Here is a 17,178-nt window from a genome sequence, read left to right as displayed (position 1 = left end):
AAATACATACTATCACTTATATGTGAAATCTAACAAATAATACAAATGAATTTATTTACAAAATAGCAGCAGTCTAACAGACATAGAAAACATTTATGATTATCAAAGGGGAAAGCCAGGGGGAATGGATAAATTAGCAGTATGGGATTAACAGATGCACACTTCTATATATAAAATAGATAAGCAACAAAGATTTACTATATAGCACAGGGAACTATATCTTGTAATAACCTATAGTGGAAAAGAATCTAAAAAAATATAACTGGATCACTGCTGTATATCTTAATCTAATACAAATATTATAAAGAAACTATGCTTCAACAAAAGAAAATACTACTGCATTATAGCGAAGAAGTGAGACTTATGTAAGTTAATGTGTATGAAGTGCTCAATAAATGTTCAGTTCAGTCGCTTAGTTGTGTCTGACTCTTTGTGACCCCATGGACTGCAGCACACCAGACTTCCTTGTCTCTTACCAACTCCTGGAGCTTGCTCAAACTCATGTCCATCAAGTTGAGGATGCTTATTTTTATTATTATATACACTGGAGTTCCTTAAAGAGGAGATGATGGTCATTGATGATGGTCATTGATGATGATCACTGATGATGATCGGTTGATGATCTCTTCAGTTTTCCTCATTTATTTAACACTGTTAGGAGCTATGGCTGATGCTGTGGGACATATAAAGATAAAAGAGACCTTATTTTTATCTTCTGGATATTTACATACCAGCAGACGTTGCTGTAAAAGGCGTTTTCAAATTCAACTATGACGATTTTTCCTATACTGGACAGTGCATATTATTAAAAAAAATCATGGAGCTGTAGGTACCTTAAGAGTCACTGAAAATGACTTTTTTGTGGAAGGAGAGTGTAATTTAAATGCAAGATGATATTCCTACCTCTTTTGTTTCTAGAAGGAACTACTTTAAACATTCAAATTTGCTCTATTTGAAGGAATATAGATTTGAAGAGTCTCTGGTGTTTTCCTGTTGCTTGATTCCATATTTAATCATCCTCAGAACCCAAGTATTTTCAATTAACTTAAAGTGTGTTCGTTCTTCTCATTATATCTCACATTTGAACTCAAGGTGAGAGAAATAATGGGCTTTTGTTCTCTTCTTCATAGCAATTCCTTATTCTTACTTTATTGCTCTTTATATTAATGTTTATAAATGCTGTTCACATTTGTTTCCCAGAATAATCTTGTATAATTTGAGACCTGGAGCACTGCCTTGTCTAAGATCAGACAGTTGATTAATCCAACGGTAGTTCTTTTTAACTCAGGGTCAAATGCATTTTTTGTAATGAGGTCAACTGAGTATGACAGCTGTTAAAGCAAATACCCGCCTCCACTTGTGTTACTCAGATCCCCAAAGTTCACTTCCTTTGATCTCTGGAGTATTTTTCTTACTTTTGAACATTTCTTTTGTTCTCTCTGACCCTCTCTAGTTTCTCTAAATCTCTTTCAGAATGAGTAGATCCAAACTGCACACAGGACCTCTAATGAGGGCCTCGCCAATGCCACGCCAAGTAGAAGGCTCTGCTCGCCTGGCAGGTCACAGCATGGTGACTAATGATTACATTAAGTATGACTAACGAAACTCCCAAATTGTAATGATTATCCACGCAAATGTTGTGATCACTTCTGATTCTCAAGTCTTTTTTCTTTTGTAGAAAAACTGATGTTGAGAGTATTAGTTTTATGGATGTGAACTATCTTTTATTTATCTTATTAAAGGAAATATATTTTCTACCATATTTGGAGGTGACGTATTGTCCCAATATTCAAGCTATTGGAAGACTGTGTATTTGAAACAGAATGGTCATCACTGCATGCATCTACATTAGAAAATGTAGTATTACCTACTTTTAACTGATCATTTACAAAGCTGAGTACTTTAAAAAGTTGTTATCAGCTGTTAGGTTTATCATTGATTTAACAGACTAAAAAATTCTCTTTTCTTGCAAGTTTACCGTCTGAGCACTTTAATGATACAATTTTGAGTCAATGAAACATAAATTTGCAATCAGAGCTGGATATCTTAAGATTCTTTGCCTACATGTTACAGGTAGCCTCAAGAATAAAATTTATTTTACAGTATTTACATGAACAGGGCAGGAAATAGATGAGTGACTTATTTCATCAATCTCTTAGTTGAATATGTGTATGTAATCCTGGGTGAAAATTCAGGATTACTTGGTTTAAAGGATGTTCCAAAGATTTATCTTATGATCAGTATCATATTGGAATTTGTATTCCTCTCAGAGTATTTATTGTTCTATTTTCCTTTTTGCTGATAGACTCGAATGAACTGGAGACGATCCTTCGAGAACTAAAGTACAGGATTGGCATTCAATCAGCAAAGTTACTTCGGCAGCTGAAGCAAAAAGATAGGCTTGTGCACAAAGTACAGAGAAACTGTGACATTGTGACGGCGTGCCTGCAGGCTGTGTCTCAGAAGAGAAGTAAGTGCAGAGTGGGGTTAGCCCTTTTGCCGTGTGGGACCTGGAGTGTTAGTGAAGCTACATCAGTAGTCATGATATTTTCGAATATTTATATTGAGAAATTTTAAACGGAAGCCTACCCCTTCAGCCTATCCCTTGAAGAACGATGAACAACTCAGACAGTTTCCTATATTTTTCAGTTAAGGTGTGTATTATTGGCTTGGCCCAAAAGTTTGCTTGGGTTTTCCATAAGATGGAATGGGAAAACCTGAACAAACTTTTGGGCCAATCCGATACATATCTGATGTTACAGACTTAGTTTTGTTATTCTAAATTTGAAGTAGTATCCCACGTTGAAAATGGTTATTTTTGCCTAATGCTAAATAATGTCTGAAATCTTTATTTTTAAAACAGCAGCAAAGAGACACAACCAAGAAGTCATGCTTCTGCTTCCTTATGCTGTGTGTTGCTCTAATAAGTGAATTAAGCAGTTGACTTAAAAGAAGGAGACTCTTGTCTCCAGGATCTTATAACTTACTCTGAAATCTGAAAAGGATAAAATATTTTAAAAATTAAATTGTCTCAGGGGGTTAATTCATTCAAAACCAAGAGATACATGGTTTGTTAAAATGTTAAATTACTAATCCATATTAGATACTAGATATAAAAGTTTGTGAATTGGTTTTTTAAATTCTTCATTCAAGAGTTTTATGTTTTATTCTGCTAATATTTCCCCATTTGTGTTTTGTATTTTTTATTAACATGCAGCACGGCAGAACAGTATGTTCAGGTATGGTAAATATAGGCACAGTGATGTGTTTTGATGGAATGCAGCTTTTTAGGTGCATGTGAAAGTTGCCTTCTTTGTTCCTTTACTTTCTCACATTTTGTGTGTAAAGTGACACTTCCTAGAGTTTTTTTTTTTTTTTTTTTTAAATTCTAAGTTAAGATGTGTCTATTTGTGTAAAACAGGTTTCAGGGCTTGATTAGCTTCAGATAATATAATGGCTTAAATTACATTCTTATGTTTGTTATTTAAAAGAAAATACTGTTTGCTTCCTCTCCTTTTATTGTATCACTGTTATCCCAAAATTATTATTCATGGTGTTTACTTAAGAAGGTTTTGACCTAATTAAACAGAATACTGCTTTATTATTATAATGATGTAATACTCCATACAAGAAGCAAAATTGTCATTCCATAGAGGGTTTTCTCCAGAGCTAGGTACTTGTCTGAAATTGCTGGAGAAGGAGGGTAGAGATACAGAAATATACACATACATATATAGGCAGACATATACTCTATAGTACATATCTATCTGTATATACATGTGTATCTACAAGAAGTTGTCATGTTTTACAAGTATTTGATATTTTTCCGTGGATTCTGGTTGATTCACTGGTATTCAGTAAAAATGGTATTATTTTCCCTTTTAATGGTGAAATGTTATGATCTTGATTTTTCTCTTGTCAACTATTGTTTTCATCTTCCCCTTAGTATTGTTTGTTCCAGAAGTTAAAAACCCAGAATGGTAAAAGAATGGATTTGGATGTGTGGGAAAGTGTAAGTGGGCGATGGAGCCAGTGTTAGGAGAGAAAGGAAGGTCAGGTCAGCACAGTATCACGGGTTGGTAATCACCAGGGACTGATCATCATTTAGAATTTGACTTTGCTTGACTGATGAAAGGACTGGCTTTTATGTCTTTTAAGAAAAATATGTCCACAAGCCGGTGATTCAACTTGTGAACTTGCGGATGCACCATTCCTATGTATTTTAGATTTTTGTCTCTTTAAATCTAGGGTTTTACATTTCAGAGAATATGGGGCATAATGGCTCCTTTCCTGGGATTTAAATTCTCACCTAGCTAATAAGACTCTATTAGATGGAACTAACAGAGTATTTTTGTTGAATTAAGAAATAACAATGTCTCAGAATTATTCTCATCATATGATACAGCATTATGATGTAGACATTGTTAGAAATTTGACTAAGTGGTTATTTCGAGAACTTCAGAGATTTGGTGTTTAGTGACTGAATGCCTGAGTTCAGTAGTTGTACATTTGTCCTCTTTCCTCAAAGTCAGCTAACAACAGATAAATAGATGTATATAATTAATCACTGAACTTTCATTTTAGTAATGACTGTCAGTGATTCATTCAAATACAGCAACATGTTGAATTGTTTGTATTTAATGTGCAGGAGTCCAGATAATCCCTACTTTTCTCTCCATATAGATTCAGTGCTTATGATTCTTTCCATAAGTGATTTTTTCCCTTTTATAACATGTCATAGAATAAAACAATTTAAATCTTTTATTAAAATGAGTTTTTCCTGTTGATACATGAAAGGGGATATATTAATTTTGAAATAATCATAGGTATGGATTATGAACCAAAATGACTAGACCATTTTTATTTCTAACACATGTGAAGCAAGCACTTAGACTTTTTGATTTTCTACCCCAAGTCTTATGGTAACATCCCTTTATTTTCACACTGGGGTGAGAATAAGAGCAGGATCAATATTTGCCTTCCAGAATAGCAGATTTTTCCCTTATATTTTACCAGTCATCTAAAGGTAACCAGAGTATAACCACTTTAATATTAATGGTATAATTAATAATAAGAACTGTGGCAGCAGTTATTATTCATAAGTATGTGTTTTATGCCAAACTGTTGGTTTTATCTCTCATAGCAATTCTGAGAGTATTTTGTCCCTGCTTGTGTGCTTAGTCATGTCTGACTCTTTGTGACCCCATGGACTGTAGCCCGCCAAGGCTCCTCTGTCCAGGGGGTTCTCTAGGCGAGAATACTGGAGTGGGTTGCCATTTCCTCCTCCAGGGGATCTTCCTGACCCAGGTATCAAATCTGTATCTCCTGTGTCTTGGCAGGCAGATTCTTTACCACTGAGCCACCTGGAAAGCCCATTTAGGCACATTTTATTGTTTTTAGGCACATTTTATTGGGACATTGAGATTCAGAAAGTTTAAGTAATTTGTCTAGTGGCTGAGGTGGAATTTGAAGATAGATATCCTAAAAATTCACTCTTTGTACCATAAATTGTGACATAAGAGTGCTCTACTTTTTTTCTTAGCCGCTAGAGTGATACTTCTATAATACTGGATTACTGTTGGAGCAATAAGGAATTTGTAACCTGCAAAGCACGTAATATAGAGTTTCAGGTTTATTAGAATATACTGCTTTAGCATTGTTGGCATGTGATATAAAATACTTTATCTTTTCTTGGCCAGATGGATTATGGAACAAATGCATGTGGTGTGTAGGAAAATCCATTCAAAGACATTAAGATGATGGGAAGAATAAGATGACTGTTTGGCCAGGAGTTTGACTCTGATGATAAGATTTTTAAGCAGTTTGCTTATCCCATGGTTTGACTATTTTTCCTGAAAGCAAAAGGGAGGCCATCTTAGTGATCGGTCTTGCCTAGTTCTATAGTTTTTTGCATTGGTGCATTAAATGTTTAAGTTATGCTGGTTGAGTTTGTGAAAGGTGCTATCACTCCAGTGATAAAATCTAGAGATAACTGGAAAACTATGAAAAGCGTATATATGAAAATACTGTGTTTTTTTTAAGAATCCCTCTATTTATTTACTTATTTGGCTGCACTGGTCTTCGTTGTGGCAAACGGGATCTTTGTTTCGTCGTGCAGATCTTTCATTGCAGGGTACGGACCCTCTAGTTGTGGCCTGTGGACTTCAGTAGTTGCGGCACGTGGGCTCTGTAGTTGTGGTGCGTGAGTTCAGAAGCTGTGGCCGTTTCAGTAGTTGTAGTCAGTTTAGTTAGTTGCTGTGGCAGGAGGAGTCTTCATTCTCAGCATAGGAATTGAACCCATGTCCCCTGCATTGCAAAGTGGATTCTTAACTACTGGACCACCAGGAGAGTCTTGGAAATGTTGTCTTTATTTTTAGTCTGGTCAGTAAGTACAGGGATTTTAGGCAGCTTATAGACTCATTTTATTAGTGTGTCGCCCTGGCATCTTGATTATCATGATTATTATAATTAAATCTTGCTATCATAAATGCCTGGGAGAGACTTTGTCCAATAGGAGTGGTCATTGTTCTTCTCTTTCTGTGGCTATGTTCTCTGCAGTAGTACCTTGTCATCTCTGGCAAGAGAAGGAATTTGTGTGACCCTAAGCTTGGTGTCACTGACATTCAACATTTTCCATTAAGAAGCAATTCCCTTTGCTTTTTTAAAAATTATTAAAGTAATGCCCTCAACCATCTATCTACCCCTAGGTATTTCCCCAACAGAACTGGAGATGTATATCCCCATGAAAATTGGTACATGAATGTTCATAGCAACTTTTTTTTTTATCATGGCCCCAAAATGGAAACAATGCAAATGTCAGTTAGTGGATGAATGGATACCAAATGTGATAAACCCATATGTTGGAATATTATTCAGCCATAAACAGGAATGAAATTACTAATTCATGTTACAACATGGATGACCCTTGAAAACATGCTTAATGAAAGAAGCAGACACAAAAGTCCACATACTTTATGATTCCATTTGAAATGTTCAGAATAGACAAATCCATAGAAATAGAAAATAAGTTAGTCATTGCTCAGGCTGGCAGTTCAGGAGAACAGGAAGTGACTGCTGATGGCAAGGCTTTTTTGTTGGAGTGATAAAAATGCTGTGCTGTCAGATAGTACACAATTTTGTGAATATACTAAAAATCATTAAACTGTACAGTGGAAAAGGGTGAATATTTTATGGTGTGTCAATTATATCTCAATAAAAAGTGTTTAAATATATTAAAGGAACTTTGGAAAATACAGAAGTTAAAAAAAAGAGGAAAAAATAATTTTCTAAAGAGGGTCTCTTAAATTTTTGAATCTTTATTCTACTTGAATAAAAATATGAAGTTTTTCCAAAGTCAGTGTACTGTATAATATTTCTGTATCCCGCCTTTTTCATGTGACATACCGTAAACTGGTGCCATTGTCATAAATTATTCATAAACATAATTTTGAATGATTAATGCACTATTTTTCAGTCTACCATTTTTTGTTGTTGTTACCATCTCATGGCAGTGCTGAATCTCCTTTCAGTTGTGGGTACAGAACCTCATTATTTAAGCAATAAAGTCCTTACCTAGTTAAAAGTCCAGGGATGTGCCTTCAGGTGTAGCTAAATCAGATACAGGTGCTCAAAGAGCATCTTTAAAAATATGCCTTCATCTCTTAGCTGTGCTTTCCTCTGTATTAGATAACACCCCAATGACCAACAGCAGCTCCAACTCAGCAAACTTATCAAAAGAACAGATCTTTTTCTATAATTCCAGAAAGTCCCATAGTTCACTTTCCTTGCCCTAGTTGGGTCACAGGCTTACTGAGAATCAATCAATCCTTTTTTATATGTATGTAAGAAGGTGTTAGGGCTTCCCTGATAGCTCAGTTGGTGAAGAATCTGCCTGCAGTGCAGGAGACCCGGGTTCAATCCCCGTGTCAGAAAGATCCCCTGGAAAAGGATATGGCTACCCGCTCCAGTATTCTTGCCTTTAAAATCCCATGGACAGAGGAACTTAGTGGGCTACACAGTCCATGGGGTTGCAAGAGTCAACACAACTTGATGACTAAACCACCAAGAAGGTGTTAAAGTAATAAGTGCTATGGGGGAAAACAACAACAGAATAACAAAGATTTGGAGTTGCCAACACTTGGTGTTGATGTTGTCAGTCCTTTAAATTTTAACCATTCTAGTGAGTGTTTTAGTGGCTGCATGATTTTTGTTTAAATTTTGCTGATTACTAATGTGGTTCAGCACCTCTTCCTCTTCCTTTTTGTCTCTAAGAAAGATTGTCTCCTTTTTCTTATAGATTCTGAGTATGAGTCTTTGTCAGATGTATGTGATGCAAACACCTTCTCCCACTTTTCCGGTTTGCATTTTCACTCTCAAGAGGGTTGTTTAGAAGGAATCTATGTATGTTCTCCTGGGAGTCTTTCTTTCCCCTCTGGAATCTCACCTGCTATTTTGTGTATTTGGTCAGATTCCTGACATGTTTTGTTCCCTGTTGTTTAGTAAAGTTGCTCTTCTTGGGGTGTACTAAACCTGGTGATTTTTTTTGAAAGCTTTTTTTCCCTTTTGTTTTAATATACTGAGAAAGAAATGAGAATGTTAAGATCAATTTCCAAATAGAAAAAGGAGTACATCAAGGCTGTATATTGTCAGCCTGCTTATTTAACTTATATGCAGAGTACATCATGAGAAACTCTGGGCTGGAAGAAACACAAGCTGGAATCAAGATTGCTGGGAGAAATATCAATAACCTCAGATATGCAGATGACACCACCCTTATGGCAGAAAGTGAAGAGGAACTAAAAAGCCTCTTGATGAAAGTGAAAGAGGAGAGCGAAAAAGTTGGCCTAAAGCTCAACATTCAGAAAACGAAGATCATGGCATCCGGTCCCATCACTTCATGGGAGATAGATGGGGAAACAGTGGAAACAGTGTTATACTATTTTTTTGGGCTCCAGAATCACTGCAGATGGTGACTGCAGCATGAAATTAAAAGACGCTTACTCCTTGGAAGAAAAGTTATGACCAACCTAGATAGCATATTCAAAAGCAGAGACATTACTTTGCCAACTAAGGTCCATCTAGTCAAGGCTATGGTTTTTCCTGTGGTCATGTATGGATGTGAGAGTTGGACCGTGAAGAAGGCTGAGTGCCGAAGAATTGATGCTTTTGAACTGTGGCGTTGGAGAAGACTCTTGAGAGTCCCTTGGACTGCAAGGAGAGCCAACTGGTCCATTCTGAAGGAGATCAGCCCTGGGATTTCTTTGGAAAGAATGATGCTAAAGCTGAAACTCCAGTAGTTTGGCCACCTCATGAGAAGAGTTGACTCATTGGAAAAGACTCTGATGCTGGGAGGGATTGGGGGCAGGAGGAGAAGGGGACTATAGAGGATGAGATGGCTGGATGGCATCATGGACTCGATGGACGTGAGTCTGAGTGAACTCCAGGAGATGGTGATGAATAGGGAGGCCTGGCATGCTGCGATTCATGGGGTCGCAAAGAGTCGGACACTACTGAGCGACTGAACTGAAATGAACTGAACTGAAGATCAATTTTAGGAGTGGTGTGTGTTGTTGTTATTGTTCAGTCGCGTCTGACTCTTTGAGACCCCATGGACCACAGCATGCCAGGCTTCCCTGACCTTCATCATCTCCCGGAGTTTGCTCAAACTCATGTCCTTTCAGTCGGTGATGCCATCCAACCATCTCATCTTCTGTCATCCACTTCTTCTGCCTTGAATCCTTCCCAGCATCAGGATCTTTTCCAATGAGTCAGCTCTTTGCATCCAGTGGCTTCAGCTTCAGCATCAAGCCTTCCAATGAATATTCAGTGGTGTGTATGTTAAGTAGCTATTCATTTTGGAACATGGGGACAGGATTGTAATAAAAGGAAACGGAGCAGTTGAAAAAGAAGAGTGTCATTCAATGGACAAGAGTCCTTAGTTTTTATGTAGTCCAATTTACTAGTCTTTTAGCTTCTTGGAGGGCCAGCTTCATCAGCCTGTGATCTGTGCAGACACATGGCGCCCGTGCTCATTAGAGCCCCACACTTGATTTAATGATCTGTTGTTGCTGTTTATGATTTTAAGGGGTCCCATAGATTACAAAACCAGTGCTGCATTTATAGCTGGTGCTTTTTTATTCTCCCATTTTATTTTCAGAAAGTTTTAGTATTTTGTTTTCAAATCTTGAGTCACCTAGAATTGATTCATTTTGTTTGTGATATAACATAGGAGTCAAATTTGATTTGTCCATATGGACATCTAATTACTTAGCCTAGTTTATCAGAGACCATCCTGTTCCCACTGCTCTGTGGTGCCATTTTTGGAAAAATGTCTGTATGTGTGTGGTCTACTTTGAAGCTTTTATTCTGTTGTCTATCCTTGAGCTAATGCAACACTGTCTTAATTATTGTACTTTATAGTAACTCTTGCTATCTGATTCTCTTGGTTCTTACACCTTGTTATTCTTTAAGATTGTTTTATTATTGGCTTTTGGGGAGAATTGATGTCTTTACAATGGTGGGTCTTCTGGTCTGTAAAGATGGCATTTAAAATTATTATTTATTATTATTCCAACTTATTTGAATGATATTTTACAGTTTTCTATATAGAGGCCTTATATATTTTTACTATAGTCTTAGGAAATTGAGTTTTCTTGATGCTGTTTTGAATTGGTATCTTTTAAGAAATTGTTTCTAGTCATTTTCTGCACATGAATTTTGTACCTAGTAATCTTACTTTTTCTTTTGTTAATTTTAATAATTTATCATAAAAGCTTCTGTTTTTTTCTAAGTGCAAAATCTTTATCACCTGTGAATACTTTGTTTTATGGATTTCTTTACCATCCTTTTATTTTTCTCATCTTGTGTATTGGTTAGGAACTCCAGTTTAACCTTGAATAGAAGCAGTGATAATGGATGGAAATTTTTGAATCATTTTTTAGATTCCACATATAAGGGATGTCATACGATGTTACTCCTTCAAGGTACCTCTTTTTCCATTCTTTAGAAGAGATTGTGTAAGACTGGAATTATTCCTTTCATAAATGTTTGGTAGAATTCACTGGTAAAATATTTAGGCCCTAAGTTTCCTTTGTAGGAATGTTTTAAATAATGGATTCAACTTTAAAAATTATAGCATTATTTGTATTCTCTAATTCTTATTCTGTCAGTTTGGGTGAGTGACATAGAATTTGCCCATTTCATATAACATTTCACATTTACAAGCATAAAAATTTGAAGAAAAATTTTGGGTCTCTTTAGTGTTTTAATATACTAAAAGAATATCACTGATTTAAATAGAATTCACTTACCACTTAAAATATTATAGAATGTATCCCCATAAAGAAGAATATTCTAATACATATATGTATATTAAAAAATAAACAAAAGATGATGTACGTGGATATCTACCTATCAAGATTGAGTAACAAATATTACTGGCACATTAGAAGTCTCTGTGTGTTCCTTCCTCCCTGGTTGAAATCAGCTTTCTCTCCTGCATTTGTGTTAATTATTTGCTTGCTTCTCTTTATAGTTTTTCCCACCTCCTGGACATATTCATAAACAACATATAGTTTTAAAGAGCTGAGTAGCAAGCCCACCCCTACTTGTGAAGGGAAAGGGTAATGTTACTTCTGCAAAAGCTCTGAAAAGATAACCAGGTTCTGGGTCACAGTCTGATCAATTCACTGGAGCCCCTTCTGGGGGTGTCAGAGGGCAAGATTGTAAGTGGGTCCTGTAGCATTTGCCAGGATTGTAGTTTGGACTAGTTGCTGAATGATCAGCTAAATTAGGGGAGTAGACTACTGCTTTTTTTTGTAATTTGTTTTTTTTTATTGAAGGATAATTACTTTACAATATTGTGCTGGTTTCTGCCATATATCAACATGAATCAGCCATAGGTATACATATATCCTCTCCCTCTTAAATCTCCCTCCCACCTCCCACCCCATCCCACCTGTCTAGGTTGTCACAGAGCACCTGTTTGAGCTCCCTGAGTCATACAGCAAAATCCCCATTGGCTATCTATTTTACATATAGTAATGTATATGTTCCCATGATACTGTGTCTATTTGTCCCACCCCCTCATTCCCCTACTGTGTCCACAAGTCTGCTCTCTATTAATTTTTGGCTGTGCTGGGTGTTTGCTGCTGTGTGCAGGCTTTCTTGTTGCGGCGAGCGGGCGCTACTTTCTAGTCGCGGTGCGCAGGCTTCTCATCGTGGTGACTTCTCTTGTTGTGGGGTGTGGACTCTAGGTGCATGGGCTCAGTAGTTGTGCCCCAGGCTTCAGTGCTCTGTGACTGCTGCTTATTTTTGATTTGAAGCCTGCCATGGCTTTGCTCCTGCTCTCAGAAGTAGGTCCAAGCAGAATACTTTTGTGAGTATGGAGGGGAGTGGAGAATAGGCACTTCATCAGCACACTGAGATAAACAAGCCCAGGTAAGAATCTGGGCCAGCTCACCTGGGAATTCTCTCCTTGAATTAGAAAGAGGGACCAGTAGCAGGAAGCATCTTGTGTTGACTGCAGTCCACACCGCTGTGACTTGAGCTGCTGCTCCACTCCGCACTGGCCGTGCCGTGTCTGAAGTACACCTCTCATCTTGAGATCTCTCTTCACTCTTATCCTGGAGGTTGTCTTTGCTGTGTTGGATCTCTTTCTTCTTGTGTCCTGTGTTTTCTCCTCCTTATTTTTTTATATCATCACCCATGTCCCCTTGAGAAAGGATGCCTATGAGGTCAATTTCTGGAAACTGTGCAGGGATGGAAATGTCTTTATTGTATCCTTGCTTCGATTGGCAGTTCTATTCCTGCTCTCTTGCCTCCTTGCTTTCACTGTTGGTCTAGAGAAGTCTGAAGCCTTCTGATCTGTCATCCTTTGTACTGGACTGTTTATTTCTCCTCGTTGAAAGCTTGTGAACTCTTCTGTTTGTTCTTGGCCTTCTGAAATTCATGGTCAGGTTGCTTGGTGTGGGTCTGTTTTCATTCATTGTGCTGGGTCTAGACAGGCTTTTTCCGTCAGGCAACATGTCTTTCAGTTCTGGAAAATTTATGTGAATTAATTCTTCGCCTTTCCTCTCTCCTTTTGTAAAAATCAAGTTTTATTAACGTATAGTTGCTTTACAGTGTTGTGTTTCTGCTGTACAACATCCTCTATATTTTTATTTTTCTTCCTTTTTCCTCTTTCTGTAATTCTATTGTTTGGCTGTTAGAGCATCTGAACTAATTCTGTAATTTTTTTTTAATTGGCCAGATATTCTTTTAATGAGAATTATAAAAGACCAAAACATTTTTTTGCAAACTGCCTTTTTTTTTTTAAAAACAAATGATTTGCTTTTAATTACAAATACTGTGTGAGACGACGCCTTCTTTTGCAAAACCAATAAATACAAGAACAAATTTTAAACATATGTGATTTGTCCAAGATATGTGGGGGGAGAGGGAGCCTGATTTTTTTTCCTCAGTATTAAAACAAAAATCAGTACTCTCTAGCTTGACAAAGAATAAGTTTGAAGGTATGACTCAACTGGAGAAGGGAGGGAGGCCATTTTATAGCTGCTTTAAATAGCTCCTGATGGTTCTTCCGATGTTACCTTTCCTTTCTGAAACCCATATCTTCACAAAATAGTTTAATTTAAAATATTTCTAATAAACTGATTAATGGGGAAAAATATGTATCAAACACATGTATAAATTTTACCATCAACAGTTATGCCTATCAATAAGACACTAACTTTAAAAGGTACAAAAAAAGTGAGGAAAACCCTGAAGTACAGAAAAGAAAGTCAAATTTATTTAATGAAAAACTAGAATTAATAAAAATTAGCAAATACACACAAAAATACACACACACACACAAATATACACACAGCAGCAGGACTGTGTATTGACTCACATAGGGGAAAAGCAGTGGTCCAAGACCACTCAACATGGCTTTTCAGTTCAAGGGAAAAAAAATCCAAACATGCACACACACACACACACACACACACGCACACAGAAAACAAGAACCCAGTATTTTTCAACAATATACTTAATCTACAACAAACACAAATTCAGAATTATTTTACAGTGCTTCCTTTCTTAATATAAAAGATGCCCATCTTGGGTGTATATATATATATATATATCAGTGGCTTACTGTTGATTTATTTTTAAATATATTAGTGTTATTACATTTATTACATTAAATATATTACATGTTATTACATTTATTTAATGGCCTTTCCTTTTATTTACTATCATGTGTCTAGCTTCCACCTACCAAAAATTTCTGATTGGTAGGCAGACAGGTGCCTTATTCTCTGAAATCAAATGCAATGGTTTTAAACACTGGCCAGAAAATGTTTGATTGCCATTTCAACACATGGAAATAGTTACATTGATGCCTAACTTGCCATTTTCTGCAAAAAGCTGTGCAACTCTGGTGTCAAAGACTAGGCAGTTGCTATTCGTAATGGCTGTTGCAAGTCCCTCGTGAATAGATCGAGGCGTGGCATCCCAAGTCAGCCGCCGCCTAGGACCGTTTAGCTCGAGTCAATAAGCAAAGTCTTCAGCTTGTTTGCGTGTTCCTATCAGCTGTACAATCGCAAAGAATGGCTGGTGACCAACATATTTTTCCTGTTTCTCCAAGACTAGTATGAACTGAAAACCAAAACAGGACTGTATCATCACCCAGTCAACAGCACCAGAAAGATTAATGCCTGTGGCAAGGAAAACTATGCCCTCTCCCTGCAGGGTTGTGATGGATTCATGCTGATGCATCAGATGCGGTATTACAGCATCCAGAGAGCCTTGCCAGTTACAGGAAGCACCAGGGCACGGACAGGAGTAAGGCCTAAACTCACAGAGTTCTTCATGGTCTGCTTTTTCTGTGTGTGGCAGAGTTATTTCACATCCAGAAGATGCGTATTTACAGGAAAAAGGACTGAATTGGCCACTTTCTCCATAGGCAAGTTGCGAATGGATCCCAACGGGAGATCTTTGGGCGACAGTTACTACAAACAAGATGGCCACTCTGACACCGAGGAATCGGTGGTAACACATGGTTAAAACACATCGGACACTGAAAGAGACTCGCCCATTGACTGTTGCACGAAGTTGTGCCAGTCCGGGAGGTTCCAGTAGGTCACCCGGTTGCTGTCTGACGGCTCATTTCTGTGGGCGGAGAGCGCGCCTCGGCCGGGTCCTGGCTCCAACGCGCTGGGTCGTCGGCCACCGCCGCCCCCGCCTCTTCCTCAGGCCAGCACTGACGGGACACTCGGGGTCGCCGATGCCGTGGAGAGTGCGCCCCACAGCGGCCGCCCCGTCGCCCCCCGGGCGCTGTCGCCGTTTCGCACACGCCTTCCCGCCCACACCACACGGTGCTGCGGCCGCCATGGAGCCGCGGCCGCCATGAGGAGGCGCTCCCGCGTCCTGGAGTGGGCGCGCTGTCATTCTCGTTTTGTTTCCTGTATCTGTAACTTTGCTTGCCTTTCTCAGAGATTATCTCAACTTTATTTCCCAATCCTGTTACGGAGACCTCTTTGAGGCCTTGTTATTTGAACGTTTCATGTATATGTACAGTATTCTGTTCTTATCTCACAGATGCAATATATCTTCTTATTGGTCTAGGGATATTAATGATGGAGACTAAAACAGATACACAGGAAACAGCTATTTGGAGAAAATAGGCTGTACAGGGAGGAAAAAAATTTTCAAAACTGCTGTTCTAGTTCGAGTTCTCTGAGTATTTGGTAGTCCTTGGCTGTCTGCTCCTAAATGTGAGGATCTGAAAGAATGACTTGACCTCTGTCTGAGCTCACCACTAGGGCTTATGGGCTTGGAGCTTTACTGAAGGGTTATCTGGATGGGACCTTTCTTATCCCCTGCCTCCCCCACCCCCCAGCCCAAGTCAGTGTCTAGGTTTTTCTTGTGGAGCTGGTGAGAGGCCTCAGGGAAGAGTCTCCTAACTTCCTTCCTGGGTGGAAGTTTTGTGGGGATAAGAGCTGGGTCTCTGCATTCAGCACTCAGGGTGCATATGGTCAAAGAATCCCTCTGTTTTAGGTCGAGTTCTCACTCTTAGCTGGTTGTCCAGCAACTCTGTTTTAACCCTTTTCAGGAATGAAAACTTCTGTCTTTTTTGCAGGGATGGTAGAGAAGTAAGTCGGGCTTTCCAGGTGGTGCTAAAGAACCTGCCTGCCAATGCAGGAGACCTAAGAGACATGGGTTTGAGCCCTGGGTTGGGAAGATCCCCTGGAGGAGAGCATGGTAACCCACTCCAGTATTCTTGCCTGGAGAATACCATGGACGGAGGAGCCTGGCAGGCTACAGTCCATGGGGTCCACAAAGAGTTGACTATGACTGAAGTTACTTACCACACAGAGGAGTAATTGACCAGCCACATGAAGTAGAGGAGAGAATCTAGGGATTCAAATGTTTTTCAACAGCTTTCTCCCAACTCTCCTTATTAAGCCTGGCTACCTCTTTCGTGGAGTATGGGGTGTAATAGAGTTTGGATTTCAGCTTTCCCGTGTCATTTTGGGATCCGGCTTTCTAGGATCTGCTAAGTCAATTTCTATATGTCTGTATGTTTTTTCTGCTTCAAAACTCTATTGCTGTTGTCTGTGCTGCTTTTTTTTTTTTTGGTTTGTTTTTTTACTTCTTGATCCTTGTTGGTTATGATAAACAAAGATCTCTTAACTGTATTTTTAGTGTGATTTTGATGGGGACCAAAATTAGTTGGACCAAAATTCATTGGAAGGACTGATGCTAAAACTCCAACACTTTGGCCACCTGATTTGAAGAACTGACTCATTGGAAAAGACTCTGATGCTGGGAAAGACTGAAGGCAGGAGGAGAAGGGGACGACAGAGGATGAGATGGTTTGATGGCATCACCGACTTGATGGACATAAGTTTGAGGAAGCTCCGGGAGTTGATGATGGACAGGGAAGCCTGACATGCTGCAGTTTATGGGGTTGCAACGAGTTGGACATCGCTGAACGACTGAGCTGAAAATTAGTTGAAATTTTTTTTGAATCTTTCTTAATCCAGATGTGTGTGCTCCTTTTTCATAAGCTTGTTTGTTTTGCTAGGTGGAAAGAAATGAACATTTTTTCAACTTTATTGAGGTTTAATTGACTTAATTTAGCATTTAGATTAAGGTAGATGTGCCTTAACTTTGGAAGATGGTTCCAGAATT

The 17,178-nt window shown here is 38.4% G+C and overlaps 1 protein-coding gene and 1 pseudogene across 1 annotated transcript in view; one reads left to right on the top strand and one right to left on the bottom strand.

Annotated features, from left to right (window-relative positions):
- The window catches only part of TBC1D30 (TBC1 domain family member 30), an 88,381-nt gene that overhangs the window by 2,476 nt on the left and 68,727 nt on the right, over window positions 1-17,178 (top strand). Inside the window, exon 2 of the mRNA XM_052640677.1 lies at window positions 2,306-2,470. Coding sequence (XP_052496637.1) covers window positions 2,306-2,470 — 165 coding nt within the window. The remainder of the gene's footprint in view (window positions 1-2,305; window positions 2,471-17,178) is intronic.
- Window positions 14,356-15,151, bottom strand: LOC128048302 (E3 ubiquitin-protein ligase SIAH1-like; annotated as a pseudogene).

Source organism: Budorcas taxicolor, chromosome 5 (genome assembly GCF_023091745.1).
Source record: "Budorcas taxicolor isolate Tak-1 chromosome 5, Takin1.1, whole genome shotgun sequence".
Classification (NCBI taxonomy): Eukaryota; Metazoa; Chordata; class Mammalia; order Artiodactyla; family Bovidae; genus Budorcas; species Budorcas taxicolor.
The sequence above is the reverse complement of the archived record's forward strand: the minus strand, read 5'-3'. Positions and strand labels throughout refer to the sequence as shown.